Source organism: Simochromis diagramma, unplaced genomic scaffold (genome assembly GCF_900408965.1).
Source record: "Simochromis diagramma unplaced genomic scaffold, fSimDia1.1 OVJJ01000344.1, whole genome shotgun sequence".
In the NCBI taxonomy this organism is placed as follows: Eukaryota; Metazoa; Chordata; class Actinopteri; order Cichliformes; family Cichlidae; genus Simochromis; species Simochromis diagramma.
Genome location: NW_024387375.1, coordinates 4,438,013 through 4,458,744, shown reverse-complemented (window position 1 = coordinate 4,458,744; position 20,732 = coordinate 4,438,013). Strand labels below are relative to the sequence as shown.

Sequence of the window (20,732 nt, the reverse complement as noted above, 5' to 3'; positions counted from 1 at the left end):
TAAAGTTAGAAAGCTACTGAGCAGTAGAAACATTGACTGTATATCACAGGTGTTAAACATAAAGCCCAGGGGCCAAAATCGGCCCAGCAAAGACTCCAATCTGGATCACAGGACAGCTATGGGAAATATGAGGGAAGGCATAAATTTTGCACTTTTTTTAAGTTTTACACCTTTTCCTGCTAATAAAGACGTCCCACATGGCCTTTCATATTATACCAAAGTAAAAGATAAACAATTAAATGACAGAAACAGAAACCTTCCTTTTCTCACTATCTACTATAGAAATTTATGGGGGGATTTTTGCGGGTTCACAGTTTAAAAAACAAACAAACAAACAAACAAACAAAGGGACATATTCATATTCTCTTGCTTTTTTTTTAATTAAAGGGCAGCCTAGGTATTGTTGTTGAAATATTACACATTTAAGTCTTACAATTTAAGCCCAACATTTCCGCCAAACATTTCACTGTTTGGCGGAAAAACTGAGAGCTGTTGAAATTGCACTTCTTTTTCTAATACAAAGATGTCTCAGGGATTAAGTGTAGTTAAACTTCTTTACACTGATGGAGTGGAAAGAGGAGTTTCACTTGGCTGGCCCACTCAAGATCAAAGTGGGCTGCATGTGCCCCACAGTGTAAAATGATTTTGACATGCCTGCTGTATAGAGAAGATGAAGGTAGCTTCAGGGTCTAAAAATTGAAGTCAATGTGGAACCACAGGGTGACTCGTGTGGTTGCAAAAAGAAGTCTGATTGTATAGAAATCTTTGAAAAAGCAGCTCTTGACTCCCTTAACTCTTTCCTCATGAGTTTATGATTTTATTCACTAGTGTCATGCTCACCTCCAGAAGAGCTAAAAATGAGGATAAACTGGGGTTTTCTTTTAGAATGAGCGTACCATGACCTCCATAAGAGTCCTCTTTGGTTTCTCAGCCTGATCCACCTCTTTTTGATGACATCTGGCGTTGAAACACCAAGATGCCCACATGCCTAAAGGCTGAGCTCGAAGCTTCCAAACTAGACTTTACGAGCCAGTGGGTAATGTCATGATGGCTGTGTACATCTTTAATAAATAGCCTATGAGTAGAATCAAGTGTATGATTTAGTTTTATTTAATTTTAGTCTTTGCCAAACACATCTAAGCTCACGTCTGAGCATAAAGCCTTAACGTTAGTGCATTAAAGTGCAGAAAAACAGGCTTATAAATAGCAAACCACAAAGTCCATTTAACAGCTTCTGCTTGTATCACACGGGAGTTTATCAGAGCACTTAGGAACTTTGTCTTGACTGAGCTCCAAAAGGCTCCTAAATGGATCTTGCAGTGAAATTGTTTTCCTGTTTCAACTTTTCAAATGATGACTCTGTGCAAGTACAAAAGAGCTTCTTTTTTTGTTACAGAGACAATGTCATACCAAACTAACACACACACACACACACACACACACACTCACATCCTACAGTATACTTGGCAAGCCTTCAGCACATACAAAGCTCTGGTGTGAAGTCATGAAATTAGACCTTCATGCTCATGCTCTTCTAGACCCTGTGGACCGACTGAGCTCCGCAATGTCATTCTGAGGAGAAACATGTTACACCTCTGCAGTCCCACTCAGCAGCAAGCCCTCCTTTCTCCCTTTAATTAAATCCTTTGAATTATTCATTGATTTACGCTAAACATAAGTTATATCCTTTGCAGTGTCCATAGAACTAGATTGATGAACATTTTATAGTCATTGCTTACTATAGTCAGATTGGACCTTTGATCACTGTCGTTATCTCCTCTATGACATGTTTTATGACTGTAATTTAAAAAGATTCAAATTGGAAATAAAAACAACAAAGGAAAATATTCTGGATCCCTTTTTCCAGACTTTTTTAGTTCCCGCTGCTTTTGCTTTTATTATACCACTTTGATGGTTTTCTGTCACTTATCACAGGTTCCGTCTTAAAGCTGGAGTCTCCCATGCTCCCCCTCTTCCTTGCTCTCTTTCTCTCCCCTCTCTTTAATGATGTGCTTGAGTGATGCTAATGAATGGTTCTCACACTGCTTCTCAGCCTCTCCCCCTTCATTCCCTTTCTTCTTCTTCTTCTCTCCATCTGCCTACTTGATCTGTCAGAAAAAGAGATTTCTCTTCTTGGGTTATGAGTCTCCCTCAGGGTGATTCTACAGGAAAACTCTGATGACTTCCCTCATTTTTGGGCAGCCTCGTGATATAATGGATGGAAGGTCTGACTATTTCTGGTGGACTGTGCATCGGAGAGGCTCACTGTTGCAGTCAGGAGGGAGTGTTTGGGTAACAGGGTGGATGATGCGCAGTGTGTAGGTGGCCCTGCTGACACATGAAGGTGTGTTTGTGTATAGACGTATAGCTTTGTGCTCTCTTAATGCACGAAGCAGAAGGAGAGCCGTGTGTGATGCTCTGCACCACCATGACTGATGTCGGGACTCACAGTTATAATGATCATTTTTAGCAGTGCAAAAATTCTATCTGGACACATTTGTTAACAAATCAATACTTTCATTCAGAGACTGTTTTATTTATCAAATACTGAAGTTCATTATCAGGCGAAAACATTTTTAGCAACTTTGATTGACGAGGACCCAACATTGGCTCCTCATCATAGGCTCGACGTTGGCCAACGGCGACAGGTAAGAACCAGCACCGATGAGAAGATCAAGTGGTGGCGTGCGCCCAAATACAAGCGGGACCTCGTGGTGCCGCTGGGTGCAACCGCTCTTGACATTGACCCAAACCAGCCAGTGGAGGCCACCTGGAACAATATAGCCAACCAAATCCGAGAAGCGTCCTGGGGAAGAGCAAGCCAGGAAAAGCGCTTTATTTACAAGCAAATATGGTGGTGGAACCCAGAAGTCCAAATTTCCATGAAAGAGAAGAAGTCCGCGCTGAAGAAGTGGCACCAGTCCAGACACGACAAGGACTACAAACGGCACAAGATCCTGAAGGCGAAAGCGAAGAAAGCAGTGGCAAAGGCGGCGCATTACAACCAGCTGTACCACGACCTTGATACCCCTGGAGGAGCGAACAAAATTTATCGTCTGGTCAACAGCCGGCATCGCTCCACACAGGCCATCGTCAGGTGTAACGCGTCAAAGATTCGAATCAGCAAGTCCTGCGCGACCCGCCCGCCATCCTCAATCGCTGGAGCGAGCAACCAAGAATTTCCACACCCCCCAATCCTCAGCACCGTACCCATCCATGGCCCAGAACCACCGAATACACCAGCAGAGGTCAAAGATGCCATAAAGAAAATGAAGAATGGGAAAGCACCTGGCCCAGACAATATCCCTGCTGAAGCCTGGAAGCTCCTTGGTTCGCGGGGCGCGCTGCCCTCAACACACTATTCAATGCTATCACCCAGGAAGGCAAACCCCCAACGCCCTGGAGCACCAGAATCACAGTCCCAATCTGGAAAGCCAAAGGCAACGTGGCCGACTGCACCAACTACCACCCAATACGCCTCCTGTGCCATGCTATGAAGATCTTTGAGCGGATCCTGGATGCCCGCCTAAGGCAAATCTCCACCATCATGGCAAACCAGTGCGGTTTTGTCAAGGGGTCTGGCACTACTGACGCCATTCATGCTGCAAGGCTGCTTGTGGAGAAACACCGGGAGAAGAAATCGACAGTCCACATGGCCTTCCTTGACCTGGAGAAGGCGTTCGACAGAGTACCACACGATCTTATTTGGCATGCCCTACGTTCTCATGGAGCCCCAGAAGCTTATGTCAACGGGATCAAACTACTATACACAAATGTCACCAGCGTCATCAGGTGCCCTGTGGGGGTGCTACCCTTCACTATCAACGTAGGTGTACACCAAGGCTCGGCACTTTTGCCTCTTCTGTTTATACTATGCATGGACACCGTGACCGCTGATCTCCAACAACCTCACCCATGGTCACTCTTATATGCCGACGACGTATTCCTAGCGGATCAATCTAGAAGTGAGCTGCAACAGCACACTCAGCAATGGAAGACCTGGCCGATCATGGTTTGAGACTCAACATCAAGAAGACAGAGTACATGGAAGCTGGCCCCCAAACTGATGGCACCATTAACACGACGACCTGAAGAAGCCCGACCAATTCAAGTACTTGGGATCGATGCCAGACCATCTCAAGGCGAAGATTTACAAGACTGTAATCCGCCCAGTTGCCCTGTATGGATCGGAGTGTCGGCCAGCCACCGCCAAGCACGAACAGGCCCTGCACACGATGGAAATGCGAATGCTCAGGTGGTATTTCTCAGAGGAAGCAATTCAGTTGAGATTTCTGGTCATCTCTCAACATGAGCATCATCATCTGATCGATCTTTAATGAATTCTTGCTTTAAGAAAGGTAAAAGGGGATTGCAACAAATATAATTTTAATCTCAAACTCCTTAAAGTGTGTTTAAATAGAACAAATAAAACAACATGAATATATACAAAGTACAATACTGTTCCCTTAAAAGTAAATGTTGCCCAAGGCAGCTCACTCTCCATTCAGAGCCATTTTCAGCAAAAATGCACATTAATCAGTTCATTTAGCTGTAGGATCAAGGAAAATACACAAGGAAACACATCTCAGTGCACACATGCCAAAAGATTTAGCAGTTCAGCGACATGAGTCACGTAGCTTTAAATAATGCACAATTAAAAATTATAATTTTACTGATCGTGAGTGTTTTCTATCTGAAACAGGCCTTTATACCACTTGTTCATTCACTTTTTCATAAACTCATCATCTTCATCACCTCCCACTTTTAGTTTCTAATTTTCTTATAATTTTAGTTTTTGCCCTCTCTCCCTCTCTCTCTCTCTCTGTCTCTCCCAGCTATGAAAACAACCTCAGATAGCCAGCTCTGTTTACTTCATTTATTCTGACTCCACCCTCTTATTTTTTTTTAGCCCTCCCTGCATTCCTTCTGTGCTCTTATGCTGTTTGCTGTTCTCATTCTTAATTTTGTTCCCTTGTGTTTTGTTATTCTTGATTCTTGTCTTTTTTATTCTGTTCCAGTAGTCTCTATCCTCACCCTGCTCTACACCCATCCAACCTTTTCTCCCTTTATCCACTAAGCTGGCATCAGATGTGCCATTGTGGATCAGATAATCAAGTCTTGGCTTCCCTGCACGCACTGACTGGTGCATGTGCACATGCAGTTAAATAGTTAAAAGGAATGTAGCTGGAGAAACGGTTTGTGGCCCCAGTGCTTTGTTAAGGACTGGCAGACAAACAATTAAACTGCACACTAATTGACTTAGCGTAACCCAAGCTGACAAAAGACTTCCTGTTCTATGTTTGACCTTTGAACTCGGTTTGTGACTCCTACCCCCTTCATGCTAGCCACGGGATGAGAGTATGTCATCAGGGATTGTTCTCAGAAAATATTCATGGTGATTTTGGAATGAACCTCACTTTGGGAGTAGAGCGAAGTGACTGTGGGAAATGGAAAATGAAAGACAGATTCATGCACATCCACACATGAATAACAGTGTTTTGGTTTCATTGGAGAAGATAGGGGTGGATTGACAGAGCTTGCAGAGCAAAGCTTCAACTATGCTGACAAGATATAACAAGAGAGGAGTGGAAGAATTGTTTTCATGTGTAGAGAAAAAGCAGAGGAGGCAGTGTTATCTAAGTCCTTGAAAGCAATTTCCCAGAGCAGAATGAGATATAGATGGAGAGTGAAAGAGAGGGAGGTATGGATAGAAGAGAGAGCTAAATGGGGACAGTGTATGAGCACTCGAGACATCAGGTTCATCTGAGCTTCTCTGTCATACGACCTCTAATCATTATATCCAATGCCAGGAAATTGCAATCCTTTTCCCTCGTTCTGTTTTCTTAATTGACTGCTCTTCAATCACCGCAAGTGTTAGGAGGGGAAACCACATATGAAATATGAGCTTTATGAATCTGGGATCATGCAGACCAGAAGCAAGTTAGCAGTATATTATCTGACATTTGTACCTCATGACCTTGGCTTGGCCTGCTTTCTCTGAAGCCCGGGCCTGAGGAGACAGGCATTATTTGCTCTGGACCTGCGATGGGAATCTGTACAGAATCTGTTGATGTCCTTAGAGTAAAATAGATAGTGGTGAGGATAAAGTTTCTCTAGCTCAGCTCAATCCCACAGCATTAGCCTGTGTACACTTGATTGGCGGTGCACTTTTTTTTTCTTTATCTCTGTTTATCTGTGATTTATCTGCTTCAGCAAAACCGAAAGAACAAGCGGGTTACTGCTACTCCAGCCCGCCAAAGTCACCGTGTACGTATCTGTACTTACTGCACTTGCAATTCTGTCTCCAAAATAGGAAAAGTTTTTGGGACATGTTGGGAAATCAGCTTATTTACTTTATTGCTGGTAAGGCAGCTTTAAATCTTAACATGATGACAAAACTCTGGGGAGCTGCTGGCAAAAAATAGTTCCACCATGTATCACTCCACATGGCCTCAACATCTTGTTTTTACATTCTGGGTTTTGTAAGGATTTAACAAATGAGATAAAAGATGCTAATCTGTGAGTGTTAGATGTGCCAGTTGGCAGTTTTGGGATATTTTCCACTGAGGTATGCTAGCATTTCTCCACCTTGTCTGATCCCCCAACTGTGAATAACTCTGCTTCTTGTTCCTGGGTTCTGAGTTCATGCAAACAAATGCATATGTTAGATTTATTGGCCAACCTAAACTGAATACACAGAAGAAGTTATGGCGCTCAGAAAAAAAAGGATTCTCTACCCTCAATAAACACGAAGCCATAATTTTGTGCAAAGTGCAACTAAAATATACAAAGTCAAAGATTTATTTATTCAAATAATTAATCAGTGAGGAAAATGTGCTTAAAATAAACTGAATGTATACCAGTCTAGTAAATTTGATTTGTTACAATGATTACATTGTAACGCATGTAACAAAATTACATGGAAAATGTATATGTAAATAAATTAAAGTCACCATTTGTTTGATTTTCCTAAACCTTAAGTGTATATATATCCTCAGAACTGAGAAGCTGCCTTTAGTGCTGAAAAATGATAAATCACCTCTGCTCATTATAACCCTTAAGTGTTCCATGCATTTGAAAATGGAGACCTACGCATCCTATGCTTCTGCTTAAACATAACCAATTAAAAGAAAAGCACCCTCATCAACATGTCAGAATTTATTCTCTTCTAGCACCTAATTTTTTTTTTTTTTTATCTGCAGTCATCTAATTCTACTTGTCTCCCTCTGCTCTCCATTATCAGGCTGCTGCTGAGTTTGCTAAGACCCACCTGCCAGAGGCTCTGCGCCAGCAGCTACTGACCTATGAACGGGAGAAAGAGCGAGACAGGGAAAAAGACAAGGAGAAAGATGAAAAAAGGGAGAGGATAAGCCTCTCCTACCCCTCCATCCTGGAGCAGCAGATACTGACGCTGGACAGACAAATGCTGGAAAAGCTCTCTGCCGCTTACAATGAAGCAGGTGCGTATTTGCCCGTTCACGTAACTTCACACATGATACGTTCTGCAAATATGCCAACTTTCTGCCCTTTTTTGTTGTTGTTGTTTAGATGCTACATTTGTTCGGTAGCTAGCAACTATCAAAATACACGCATACAGTATTTCCGCCTACACGTGCAACCACAAAACTAAAGAGCATACAGATAACACAAGATGGAAGCAAAAGGTGTTTTGCTGCAGTGTCCCCTGTAATGCTGCACACAAATTATTTTCTTCTCCACTATTTCATTTGACGGTTGTTGAATAGTGACTGTCAGCACCCCAAGGCCTTGCTTATTCAGCTGTTTAAATACAAGTTGATCTTCACAAGGCTTGTAGTAATTATCTCGGGAGGCATGCAAGGAGAGAGTGGTAATGCAAGAGAGAGAGAGAGAGAGTGATGGATAGAAAGAGGTAGGAAAAGGCTCAGAGGAGTGGATTCATGTGTTGGAAGTGTGTTTTCTTTTGGTTTTTTTATTTATTGGTTAAAGCTATACAGTATAGGGAAATGGAAGCCCAGTACCACAGGCAGAATAAAACGAGAACAACAAATACAAAACAGAAAGACACACAAAGGGTCGATGGCAAAGTCCAATCTAAGTGCAGCTGAACAACCTCAGGAAAGAGGAGGAGAAGGAGGAGAACGATGTGGACATATTCATGAACATGAGTGATTTTGTTTGAGTTTCATAGCAAGTCTTCCTTCTGTGCTGCCTTTATTGGATTATTGAACACAAAGTCAAGAGAGTTTAAATATGGATCGTAAGATTATTTCCTGGTCTCACTGCAGTGACTTTCTGCAACCTCAACAATTCAGCATTTCTGTGGGAAGGTCAGTTTTCCTTCCAGTGCCCCGGTTAAAGTGAAGGTGAGAGAGTAAATGCAGGAGGAAGGAGTCTCGAGTAGGTCTTTATTTACAGAATCTGTCTTCAGAGTTGTAACTGCAAAGCTTTGTTTGTATGGACGATTTTCTTCAAGTGCAGTTAATTGCAAAGTTACTGAAAGCAGCTGTAAAGAACTCACATGGGGCAAGAAGAAAAAAAAACACGTGGCCTTAATTAATAATTGTAACCATGCATCACAGTTCAAGGGCTGAGCCTCTCACTTGTAATAGACCTGTGAGGTCAGCTGTCACTTGAGACGTGCTCTTTTGAAGTGGGTTTTGGGGGGGGGGTGTTTTTGTGTACATTTTTGGGGGTGGTGATCATCATGTTGCCGTGTTCTCAGGTCTTCAGTTATTTTAGCGATGCGGTGACTACATACAGTTTCACCGCCGCCTGCTGCAGTGCTGATTCAGACAGATCTGCCTTCCAGATGCAGCTGAATTACCTGCTTTTGTTTCCGCAATTAAAGCAAAATCCATTTAAACGGTAATCAAGGCCGAGCAGACAAAGCAATTAATGCGTGCGTAGCTAATACACACACTCCATACTCGCCAACCTTCTGTGATGTAATCAGGTGAATTTTTCATCATTTCAACACCTCCGGCACCCACACCTGTGTAACATGCATGTTAACTGTAAGCCCTAGACATGCTGTGGAATATGAAATATAATCCTTTATTTTATGGCGAGTTTACTCTTTCTGTAACGAGCAGGAATGAAGGTCAAATCTGTGAAAAATTAGTTATAGCACGTGGGAATTCTCTCATTCCACCGATGACATGAGGGTAAAGAGAAAGCTTGGAGGCTAAATGAAAACCTGCATCAACAGTGACATGTGAATCACATCTAAGGTGGCGAGGCAGTCACGGGTATGAAAGAGCCCCTGAGAAAGCCTCACATCCTTCTGTGAATGCTTGACATGTGACAAAGGATGTGTTACGGATTCAAATATTGGGGATGGATACAAGAGGAAAAGCCAAAAGAACAACACTGGTCCGGCCGGGTTGAGTCAAACAATGATTTTAATGATCACACGCGTGGGAGATGGACACCGTACGCAGACAGCATCAGATCTCAAAATGGTGGAGCATTGATCAAACTCTTATAGCCTCTAGTGGCCCCCACCTAATCATAAAAGCCTAAACATTCACATTCTTTCTCTCACACAGCGCCTAAGCTACGACCTTGGCTCCCTGTTTATCTGCTCCTGCTGAGATGGGGCAGAAAACTCCAGTATGTTCTGTTCTCTTCTAATCAGACAAATAAGGCGATGACTTTCTGCGAACAGTATTTCTTATAACTCAGCAGTATAATGCATCATAAAACAATATCATTCATTCACAATAAATCAGCAGTCTAATGTAATGCAAATCAGTTTAACAAATGCAATAGTTATCACCTTCTTCTAATTCAGGAGAATAATGCAAACTAAAACTACATAATAATTCACAATCTTTAATTAGGGGTATAACATGGCATAAAATAATATTATAATCCCACAGATGTTAACGAGGTCAATTAAAAACAGAGTTGGAGCTTTCAGTCTGAAGACAGCTGATCCTTCCTTCTCGAAGGTTTGGTTTTGCAGCTGAAGTCACCTGCTCTTCGATGCTTTATCCTCCACCTCCTTTGCTGCCTCTCCATCTGGAGATAATCATCGGCTTTCTGATCTGTCACTCCCAAAAGGGGCCAAAAGTAAATCTCCTCTCCTGATCCCGCTGCCTTCTTCTGTTCTTAAGTGGACCTGTTGCATTGAGTTTTAAAGATACTTTCCACACATCCATCTGCTCGTATCTTTTTCTTATGCCCCATCCTTCTTTTTGGACAGCACAGTGAGACAGACTGACATGATGCTTCTAGATAAACTTGCAATCTCCATTACAATAAATGGGCTCCTGTGTTGTCTAGTTCAGGGATTGAATTTGCTGTGGCATTTGTTGTGGCTTTCTTGCAGGCGTCTCGGGGGAATCTGCTGATCAGGTAATTGTGCATTCTTGTCCTTGTATCTGATTCCACAATCGCATCGTTTAGGGCGCGCAGCTCCCTGCTTTCTGTAGTAATCGGGGGGCCTAAATTGAGCTAGCAGGGGAGGGAGTGAGGCAGAATAGAGATACACACTCTCAATTCAGCTCCCCGTCCCCAGGACAACAGCGTATCAGATTTATCCCCCTGTTCATTCATCCCTGTGTTGTTTATCAGCGAACACAAGCGCCTCAAAGAAAGATAAGGAAGATGGGACTTTGATGCAGTGCCCAGGAGCTTAGAGTCTATTATGGAAACAGTCTCCTTAATGCTGTATGGTATTCTGCTTGTACCAATCTTTATGTGGCTGGGTGACATGTCTGCATGCAACAACAGAAAAATGGACTGTTTTGCTTTCGTCCAATAATCTGCAGTCAGCAGAGGCCACGCTGACCCGTTAGCCATGTCATCTTAAAAAAAATAATAAAGGCGTCTGTCTATTCTATTAAAAAACTATTTAGGTTGGGAATGTAAGATTTAAATTTGTGCAGAAATATTACGTGCACCATAGTCTGTCTCTAGGAAGATGAAAATATGCATAACAAAAACAAATTAACTTTTTTGCACAGCAGAAATTAAACATTCATGTACCAACCTCAGCCTACACGGCATCATTTTGTTCACATCCTCTCTGGTTTCTGACCTCTAAGAGACACTGTAAGGGTTCCCGGAGGTCACCGGTCTTTATTAATTTTCATCTTCAAATCTCTCAAAAATGAAGCTCCACTTAGTGAGGCACTACTCGTTGTGTTTTTGCTCTCATGCGTATGTTTTTGTGTTTCTTTATTGCCATTAATCATTTAATTTTAGTATGTTCTGTGTGCCACATATTCCCCTTCAGGCAAATATTTGTTTATACCAAATGTGTTTGGTGCAGTTTTTTTTAAACCCTTCTCCTACAGTGCGTGTGGAACGAGGCTGTGTAAACTGTGGCAGATCCAGTCCTTTTTTTTCTTTTAATAATGCCAGTTACATATATAAAGTGAGGTCAGTTGCTTTTTCATTACATCCTTTTGAAAGTTTTTTAATTAAATGTATTTATTTGCAATAACAAAAAGTCAAATAAGCGTGTCATATTTAAGGTTGTCAAACCTAGGCCGTAACCTGACGTGCACCTCCCCAGAAATCTAACTACACATCACCATCGATAGAGACCACCCAGGCTTGAATGCAGTAATTTGCTCAAATTTACTCAGTTGATCAAAGTGGAATGGTTTGAAAAGATCATTTGAGCTATGGTGTTATGATCAAAATCTGACCATGAACTCGGTCTGCTACCACCTAATACTACAGCTAGAGTGGTTGTTGAAGTTGTTCGAAAATGTCGGCTCTTATAAATTATTTTTGATCATAATCAGACAAAACTCAGCCTCCTGACTGTGTCTGTGCTGCTACTTAAACAGAAAACAGTTACAGCTGACTAAGTATGACTGATGGCTGTTGTTACTTTAAAACGCACTTTAACTAAATGTTTGTTCAAACAAAGTCAGCTTGCAGCAGTTTGTTTCAAACTCTGCAGCCACTTTGTTTATGGGGCAGAAGAAGAAACAGTTTGAATTTTGGTGCCAGTAACTATGAAGGCCAGCAGGGTGTTATGATCCCAACTAATCACTGTGAAGGCGCTTTCGAGCATGTCATCAATGCCTACCCTGTGACCTGAAACTGATGGATATTTGGTGGCTGCACATCAGTCTGTGGTGTTTTAAAGAATGGAGAACATTATTTCTGGGATTAGGTAAATAAAGTGAGAATAGGACACAACAAAGATTAAAACCTTTTTCCAGTATAAGGTTTTATAAATGTTCAGGCTAGAGAAAAGTAGTTTACACTGGTTGATGTGACATCAGCTTTTTTTGGCCAACAATATCTTTTATTGAATAATTGCCCAGTGTGAAGTAGTCAGACTCGAACGTCAAGGAAGGTGGTAGGGAAGCAGACTACGCAGACATTTCAGGTTTCCAAAGGTGAGCAATTTATTCACAGTGAACTTAATTTCATGAAGACTGAAAAGAAAAACAAAGTAAGTATGAACAAATGACTTAATCTGTAACATAATAAAATATAAAGAAACGTAACTGAGTATTTGCCTTAATTTGCAGAATGTTTGATTTGCCGGCAACAAAACGCTTACACAAACAAACCCGGGGAAAAAATGGAGAGCATTGCAACTGCTACTCCACTTTGTCACACCCAGTCACAACATTATATATCTGTATAAAGAGGAAAAACAAACAAAAATCCTTATGTGAATGGATTATTTATAGGGTATTAGATATTCAGATGTTACCAACATCGAAGTCAGAACAATTCTCTCTAGATAACTTAAGAGAGGGCCCTAAGGGCTCTGAAAGGCCTGATAAAATTAGTGGCTTTTTTCAACTGGCAGTGTTGAAGCTGAGGTAGAATACCATCCCTTCATTTTAAAAAGTCAACTTTTTGCAAATGAGCCTCAGAGCATGCCATCATATAAGCCCTCTCTTCATGCTTCCAGTCTCTTTACAGCAGATTCAGAGGAATCCTCCAGTAATACGTGATGTAATTTAGGAGCAGACCTCAAGCATTCCTCTTTCTGTTGTGGTCAAAGGGAGGAATAGATTATGACTGATCAGTTTGTAAGTATTTAAAAACAGACTGAATGGTAGGAAAAGCTGTAACATCAGCTTAACACTGAAGAAAGCTAGTATCGAACACGTTTGATGGGCTCCAACGTCAGACATACGTCACAGTTGCACCTCCGTTGTCCTGAACTCACCATGGAGACTTTTTAAAGTAGCTGCTGCCCACTGAAGGACTGTACAACCTTTGGATAGATTGAAAAAAGTGTGTGTGTGTGTGTGTGTGTGTGTGTGTGTGTGTGTGTGTGTGTGTGTGTGTGTGTGTGTGTGTGTGTGTGTGTGTGAGAGGAATTCGCTCTCACCTTAGAATTCAAGTTTTAAGTCTTTGCAAGATTGATGTTATTTCTAAAAGAGTTGTTAAGGTCTGTAAGTCCTCGGGGCGTTAAGCTTTTTATTTTTTCTGCACCCTCTTGTTTGTGGGAAGGGAAAAGAAACTGGAAGATTAATTATATTAAAGGTTAACTCTACCAACATTCAGGTCTCGAGGTCTACTACACAAGTTGTATAAAGATGAATTAATGTGAGAGTGCAGCCTTAGAGAGAAGAAGGCTTTGCTGGCTTCTACTCATTTCTGCTGGACGCGAAACTGAAGTTTGGGCAGATAAATTGCGTGGAGGGTAAGGTGGCCACTGGGTTTTGACCAAGAAAGGAGAGCATTTTCCTCCCCTTACCCTCAACTTCTTGCTGTTAAGAGGGTGTTTTTCCTTCCCACTGTCGCCAAAGTGCTTGCTCGATCATGGGGATTTTCACTGTATTTTTGCAAGGTTTTTACCTTACAAAATAAAGCGGCTTGAGGCGAATGCTGTTTTGATTTGGAGCTATGTAAATAACATTGAAGTGAATTGAATACCTCTGTTTGTGCTGTTTATATTAAGCATGCATTCCAGCTTTAGGGGAGGAATGTTAAAGCAGATTAAGGTTTGACTTTGACAACCAAACTCCCTGAACTAGACTAACTAGAATAGATATGGTCATAGCCCAGTTAAATCAAATCTTCTGCTACTCTCCTATTTTGCCAAGAACGAGAGAGTGGAGAAATGATAGGTTGGTTCGGCTTTGCACACTAAAGCCAAAGCTAAATCTTACACAGGGCTCCAGAAAGGCTGGGACTGACCCCGAGGAAGCTGCTGTAGTTATTTAGGGGTGAAAAAAAAATGAATGGAATGAAAATAAAAAGCTGAGACGGTCTGAGAGGCGTGATATGCAAATCCAGAGTGTTGCTCTTACTTTATAAAGCAGGTCGAAATGATCCACTTTCTAAAAATAATATACTGCTCTAAATGTTAACAGTTCAAGTCCAAGGAAGTAAGGCAGGATGGCAGCTCTTAAGGGATAAAATTACTGTGGATGTGCTAATGGGCAGGTAGTGTTTTTAGAAAGGCTTTGAAGAAGACCGCGAGGTAGGGCGAGCGCGGTGGTGGCAGTCCTGACCCCACATTTTTCACCTAAATGCCAAGCAGGTTGGCTAAGTGCATAAATCCATTCGGGTGCTGTGGATACACTTAGACTGAACTCTCCAGATGTATTTGAGAGCATAAATAGAGCCCGTCAGAGTTTGCTAACTGAAAGAGTGAATTAGTGCAGTGTTGCAAATTGAAGTGAGAGACTAACTGGGGTTAAGATGTTAATGGTATTGGAGTGTTGAAGGTGTGCCTGGCCAAGCTAAGCCCATAATTAGCATGAGCACAGGGTGCATATGGGCCATGGTGCCATTTTAATAGGGAATGCTGAATGTGTGCACTGAGAGGCTGGGCTAATTGGGGAAGGGTGTGCTAGGAAGGGACCTCAGTCCATTATCTCTATCACCATGGGAACTAGATAAGGATAATTAGCTGGACAGCATGGCACAGTGCAGTGACAGCTATAGGCACAAGGATTAGGGATGCATAACGTGGTGAAACTAATAGAAATAGATTTTTCACAAGGTCTGTGAGATTTACAATTAAGCGGCATCAATTTTCACTTCACTTCACTTCAGACTAGTTACTTTCCGCCTCCAGTTTCACCCCAAATCTTTCCTCAAAGGGGAATAATAAAATCACTGTCCTGCTGAGGAATTGTCTCTGTCCTCCAGCTCTATGCCCATCTCACACTTGTTTTATTTCATCTGCATCATGCACTGCAGCCTTTTCTTTACCGTTTCATTGCTCACCAAGCGACTGCGTCAGGTCTGGGACAGAATAACTGCAAACTGATGGAAGAAGCCTTCATGGAGAAGAGATTTATTCCATCGGGTTCAATGAGAAACAGCTGAAACATACATTTTCAGTCAGCATCGGCACAAATATGTGAAACTTAAAAGAAAAGTTTGAAATGTTAGTAGGTCATCCACATACTTGTAGTGGCATTTAAACCTGCTTAGTTTTTAGCCCTTTTTTGTCTCTTTTGGCATTTTTCTACCCTAAAATCCTGACTGTGACTTGACTCTACCCCCTCTCTCGCTGTCCGGGTGGTCCAGAACTTTCTTTTCCCTCTTTCCTGTGTCCCTCTCTCTCTCTGTCCACTTTTGTCTTTGCTCGGTGTGAGCAGATGGCCAAACAGGCAGATCTGTTCTTTCTCTACAGGACTTTGGATCTCATACAATAGGCCTCAGATCCTGAGTACATACACTGTTCTGCCTGGCTGGGAAGCTAAACAAAGAGAGGAAGGAGAAAAAGAGTGGAAGAAAGAGAAGTTGCGTCAAAGAGCGTTTGAATTGTTTGCACGTGGCTTCACGTGTTTGCCGTTACGCAGGACGGACGTGCGTGTCTTGGAAGAGCGCTGTGTTTTTATACTGTACTGTAAAACATTGTGTGTCTGTGTCTGTGAAGGTTCTCAGTCATCCAGGTCATCGTAGTCAAAGGAGCTTGCAAAGAAAAGCGTCTGGACTTCTTTAAGTTACTTGAAGACGTTTCACCTCTCATCCGAGAAGCTTCTTCAGTTCTGAGGTCAAATGGTGGAGAGTTCAGTTCTAAGGTCCACCATTTGACCTTAGAACTGAAGAAGCTTCTCGGATTAGAGGTGAAACGTCTTCAAGTAACTTAAAGAAGTCCAGACGCTTTTCTTTGCAAGCTCCTTTGATTGTGTGTCTGTCACTGGATCAAGTTTTCAATCACACATACTAAGGTTTAAGAATTGGGGATATAATGAGCTGACATAAATTTATCAGCTGTCACATTGTTTTTAATAAACACTGATTAATAACAGCATGGTATTTTTGAACCACATGAATGCTGTTTCTTCATCACTCTGGTAAAGACAGAAATATCTCAGCAGCTGTTTGATGGACTGCTATGAAATTCATGTCCAGCTACCGTGATTATCATCTCCTTGCTTCTCCTCTACCCTTCCCCTCCTCTGTTTCAGGAACTACATGTCTGGTGGCCCTGCTGTCTGATAAGGAGCTGACAGTGGCTAATGTTGGAGACTCACGCGGAGTTCTTTGCGATAAAGACGGCAATGCCATTCCTCTATCGCACGACCACAAACCTTACCAGCTCAAGGAGCGTAAGAGGATCAAGAAGGCCGGTGAGAAAATGAGCTGCGATCCAGACCCATACGCAGTTCTCATTATATTCAGAGCAACAAAAAAGAGCATCCAAACTCACATTGTTGCTATGAAAGCATGAAATGAGTCTTCTTATGATCAAAGCTAAAAGCCATTGCACAGTCCTCCCCCCTCATACATCTCAGTCTCAGGCTGACATCAAAACCTACTGACTGATAACACTATCTGCTTCTAAAGCAGCATGTTATCAAAACCAGCCAGACGGTGTTCAGTGTTTAAGGTGTAATCGTAGGCGCAATTCTCCCTCCAACCCAATCTGCATACTCTCTGCTTGAGGAGAGTTTGATGGCAAATTTCCAGATTAGTCAGTGTGATCGGCAGAAGGATAGCCCACTATCGCCATCTAATGGTCCAATTTGGTACTGAAGATGAAAGATTTTGTTGACTGATAAGAGAAGCATGTTTTCAGTGGAGAAATTTCCTACAGTTTTTTAGCAGCCTTTAGTGAGAAGTGCACCCAAAGCTTCAATCATAAACTGTGATGTGCAGAATGACTGTTGTACTGATCTCTTCTGAAGAGCTTTTACTCCAACACCAGCCTTAAAACGCCGGCACTCTCCTGAGGAGAGCTGATGATCTCTTTGCATTATGGAGCATCTGGCTGAGTAAATTTATGGTCTGATAATAGAAAAGTAAATTTACGTGAATGCTGTAAACCTTGCCTGTGCATTGTCGATGTAAAAGCCCAACAAGGGACAAGGGCAGGAAATTAGCAACAATTATAAACTGTAAACTGTTTAATGCTCTGCACTGGAACTACGTCAAACTGCACTGTCACTTTTAAATAAAAACATAGAAATAAAAATATTTTTAACTCCTCAATAATAAATCAAGTACCGAACAGCAAATTGACATTTAAGATTTAAGACTAATTTATTTAAAAAAATACAAAACACAGTAAATCAGAGGCCTTTTCCCCTAAAATTTGCTCACTAATAATAAAATATGTTTACATTTATATTAAAGCTTTATAATAATATTAATTAGGTATATTCTTAACAGTCTGTGCTGTTCTGTGGAAAAGTCTTGAACTTGTCCTCATTCCTTTATATTTTGCTGGGAAATGATAACCAATTTGTATTTAATCATAAACTTAAACCTTGCTGGGATTTTTACATTTTTATTAACAAAAAAGGACGGTGACTGCACCAAGAGACAAAAAAGATAAAAGACTGAGACTAGAGAGGAAAAAAACGGGCGAAATTTTTCTATTATAACATCAACAACAAAAAGAAAAGATGTAATAAAGCGTCATGAGCCAAACAAGCTCATTTAGCTGCTGAATTATCCATAAATGGTCCACAGTGAGTTTGGTGCCTCCTGAGGGTTAGTGTAACATGCTGTCAGCAGTAATGATGCTAAAATACTGAAATTAATGGGGAAAAAAACACAATTCATGGGCTATTTGAATACAAATATAACAATAAATGCTTAACTTTTAATACCTCACAGCAGCTGAAGAATCAGTGGCTGCTAAAGCGAGGACAGAGAGACCAAGTCCTCTGCTTTTTCTGGGAATTTTTGCGGGAATTTTGGACCTTTTTTATTAGTCAGAGTTACACATAATTCGATTTTTTTATAGCCATGGCCTGAACTTTTAACCTCGGTACTTTTTTAACATCCTGCTTATGGCCTTGCTCACTGCAAATTCGGAAGTCTTCATGGCCTAGTATCCAGTAATTTCCAGTATAATTCCCTGTCTGCATATCTGTGGAAGCCATAGTGAACTCACAGCTGTACATGCAGGATGTGAAATGAATTTAAATGTTTCTAACAAAAACAGTGCTGCACTGGGTCAGTGGCAAAGAGCCATGTTTGCGTTTTGATGTCATTTCTTAGTTGATGAAACATCCTGTCATTTAATCTGTCAGAATATTTTACATTTTAATGGTTAAGTAGCTATACAGCTATACACGTGTGTCTCCTCCCACCTTTGTTTTTGTCATTTCTGTCTTATTATCCTGGTTTCTTACATTTTTTCTAATATCCCACCCACACATCCTCAGGCGGTTTCATCAGTTTCAATGGCTCGTGGCGCGTCCAGGGCATCCTGGCCATGTCCCGCTCTCTGGGCGATTACCCTCTGAAAAACCTCAACGTGGTCATTCCCGATCCCGACGTCATGTCCTTCGACCTGAACAAGCTGCAGCCCGAGTTCATGATCCTGGCGTCGGACGGCCTGTGGGACACCTTCAGCAACGAGGAGGCGGTTCGCTTCATCAGGGAACGACTGGACGAGCCGCACTTTGGCGCCAAGAGCATCGTCCTTCAGTCCTTCTACCGCGGTTGCCCTGACAACATCACTGTCATGGTGGTCAAGTTCAAAGGCAAGGCCAGCGAAAAGTAGACCGCACGTCTTCTGCGCACAGTATCTATTTTGTGTCTGAATATAAATAAGAATATACTTAAGATGAAATAAGCGCTTTTTGAGCGAGAACTATTTCTATCACATATATTTACAGCAGTTTGTCCCTCAGTGCATCCGACCCCCACCCCGTCATGCCCCCCCTCGCCCACTTTACTTTGCGATAAAAGTGACCCAATAAAAATGTCCTTCACTTAGTCTTAGCCATATCTCTGAGGCACCGTAAAGCGAGCTGGATCACTGTTATGCAAATAATCTGATTAAGCTTTGTGCAGCTGTGGGTGCGGCTGTGATCCTGTGTGTGTGTGTGTGTGTGTGTGTGTGTGTGTGTGTGTGTGTGTGTGTGTGTGTGTGTGTGTGTGTGTGTGTGAGAGAGGTGACAGTCATTGATGTCTCTTTGTGATGAACTTGCACACATGTCTGACACTAACATCTGATTCGTTGCCCCATTGTAATGTCCCTTTTAAATGACAGCATGATGTTTCCAGTAATTTCCAAACTATGTCTTTCCCTCACTGTCTCCGTGACCTCCAAATTCTTTCTTCCACCTTGTCTGTGTTTATCGATTAAGAAATGTGTTGTTCAGCACGGTGGCGGGTTTTCTACACGACCAACACAAATGAAAACACGTTACTGCTCATACTGTACAGCAATAGCACTTACCACTTTGTTACATCACACTTGCTGGATGTGGGGAAACCTTCATGTTTTGGCTTGAGTTGCCCCGTTTTCTAATGTGTCTCTAATTAAAACGATCGCTAAGAGTTTCTGTTCCACCGAAGCGTTTCACCCTCACGTTTGACCTCCTCTCCTGCTTTTTTCTGGCCCAACTCATCAGGATGTGTAACTACTAATAATGTAATAACTGTTGGATAATATTGTAGCTTGTCAAAGTGTAATTAAATGTTTGGAGTAACAACAAAGTAACATCTCATTATGACTAACTGCTAAGTTTTAATTCAAAAAGGTTAATGTGTTATCTCATATAATAGCTGACCGCTCACCTGGAGTGGTATGAAGAAGGTAAACGGTTCTATCATAATAATAAATGGCAGTTTTAAGCATTATGTTATGTAGGATTTTATATTACACCCTTTAAAAGACTTATTTCACAGATATTGACATCCTCTTCCTTTATGTGACTTTTGTTACATCATCATTTATTACAGTCTACCTGATGAACTTAAACCGACAGCATACAGTTATGTTTTCATCTTTTCACAGCGTCTCATCTCACTAAGGCAAAAGTCGTGGATCTGAATCTAATCGCTTTTGATTTACTCTGAACTTAATCTTAACGAGCCTTTGAATGAGATCAGTTATCGTTGCCTTATTTTCTAGCTGTTCATATCCTGTTATCGAGTCCGCTGCCAACACGACTTCTCGGTTTTTCGATGTAACGCAGTCGACCACACGGCGCACAGTGCACGACCTCAGCGTCATCCCTCCTTAAATCAAATGTGGAAAAGCAATGATGAAAACATGTCTCCGAGAGACAAATTGTAAGATGAATGTACATACTGTCCTCGTGTATCACTCCTCCAATGTTTAACACAGCGGGGCGCCTGTTACCTGAGCTGTTTCACTTCAGAGATATATACCCAATGAAACTGTCTGTGCTTTTTTCAGTTCACATTTTTCCTCTAATGTATGTTACGGGATGTTTGTGTGGCATTTGTACTTGTTTTTGTTGGATTTCATAAACTGTAAAAAAGAGAAAATTCAGAAATTTTAAGGTGTAAATCACAAAGGTAAGATTAAAACGATAAAAGATCGCATCATTATTGTGTGTGGAGTTTATTATTTTAATGTATTCTGTACA

At 41.6% G+C, this 20,732-nt stretch overlaps 1 protein-coding gene across 1 annotated transcript in view; it reads left to right on the top strand.

The window, feature by feature from the left end:
• Positions 1 to 20,688, top strand: part of ppm1lb (protein phosphatase, Mg2+/Mn2+ dependent, 1Lb) — a 53,229-nt gene extending 32,541 nt beyond the window's left edge. The window contains exons 2-4 of the mRNA XM_040009341.1: positions 7,244 to 7,460; positions 16,344 to 16,505; positions 18,552 to 20,688. Coding sequence (XP_039865275.1) covers positions 7,244 to 7,460; positions 16,344 to 16,505; positions 18,552 to 18,892 — 720 coding nt within the window. The 3' untranslated portion in view covers positions 18,893 to 20,688. The remainder of the gene's footprint in view (positions 1 to 7,243; positions 7,461 to 16,343; positions 16,506 to 18,551) is intronic.
• The last annotated feature ends 44 nt before the right edge of the window (positions 20,689 to 20,732 follow it).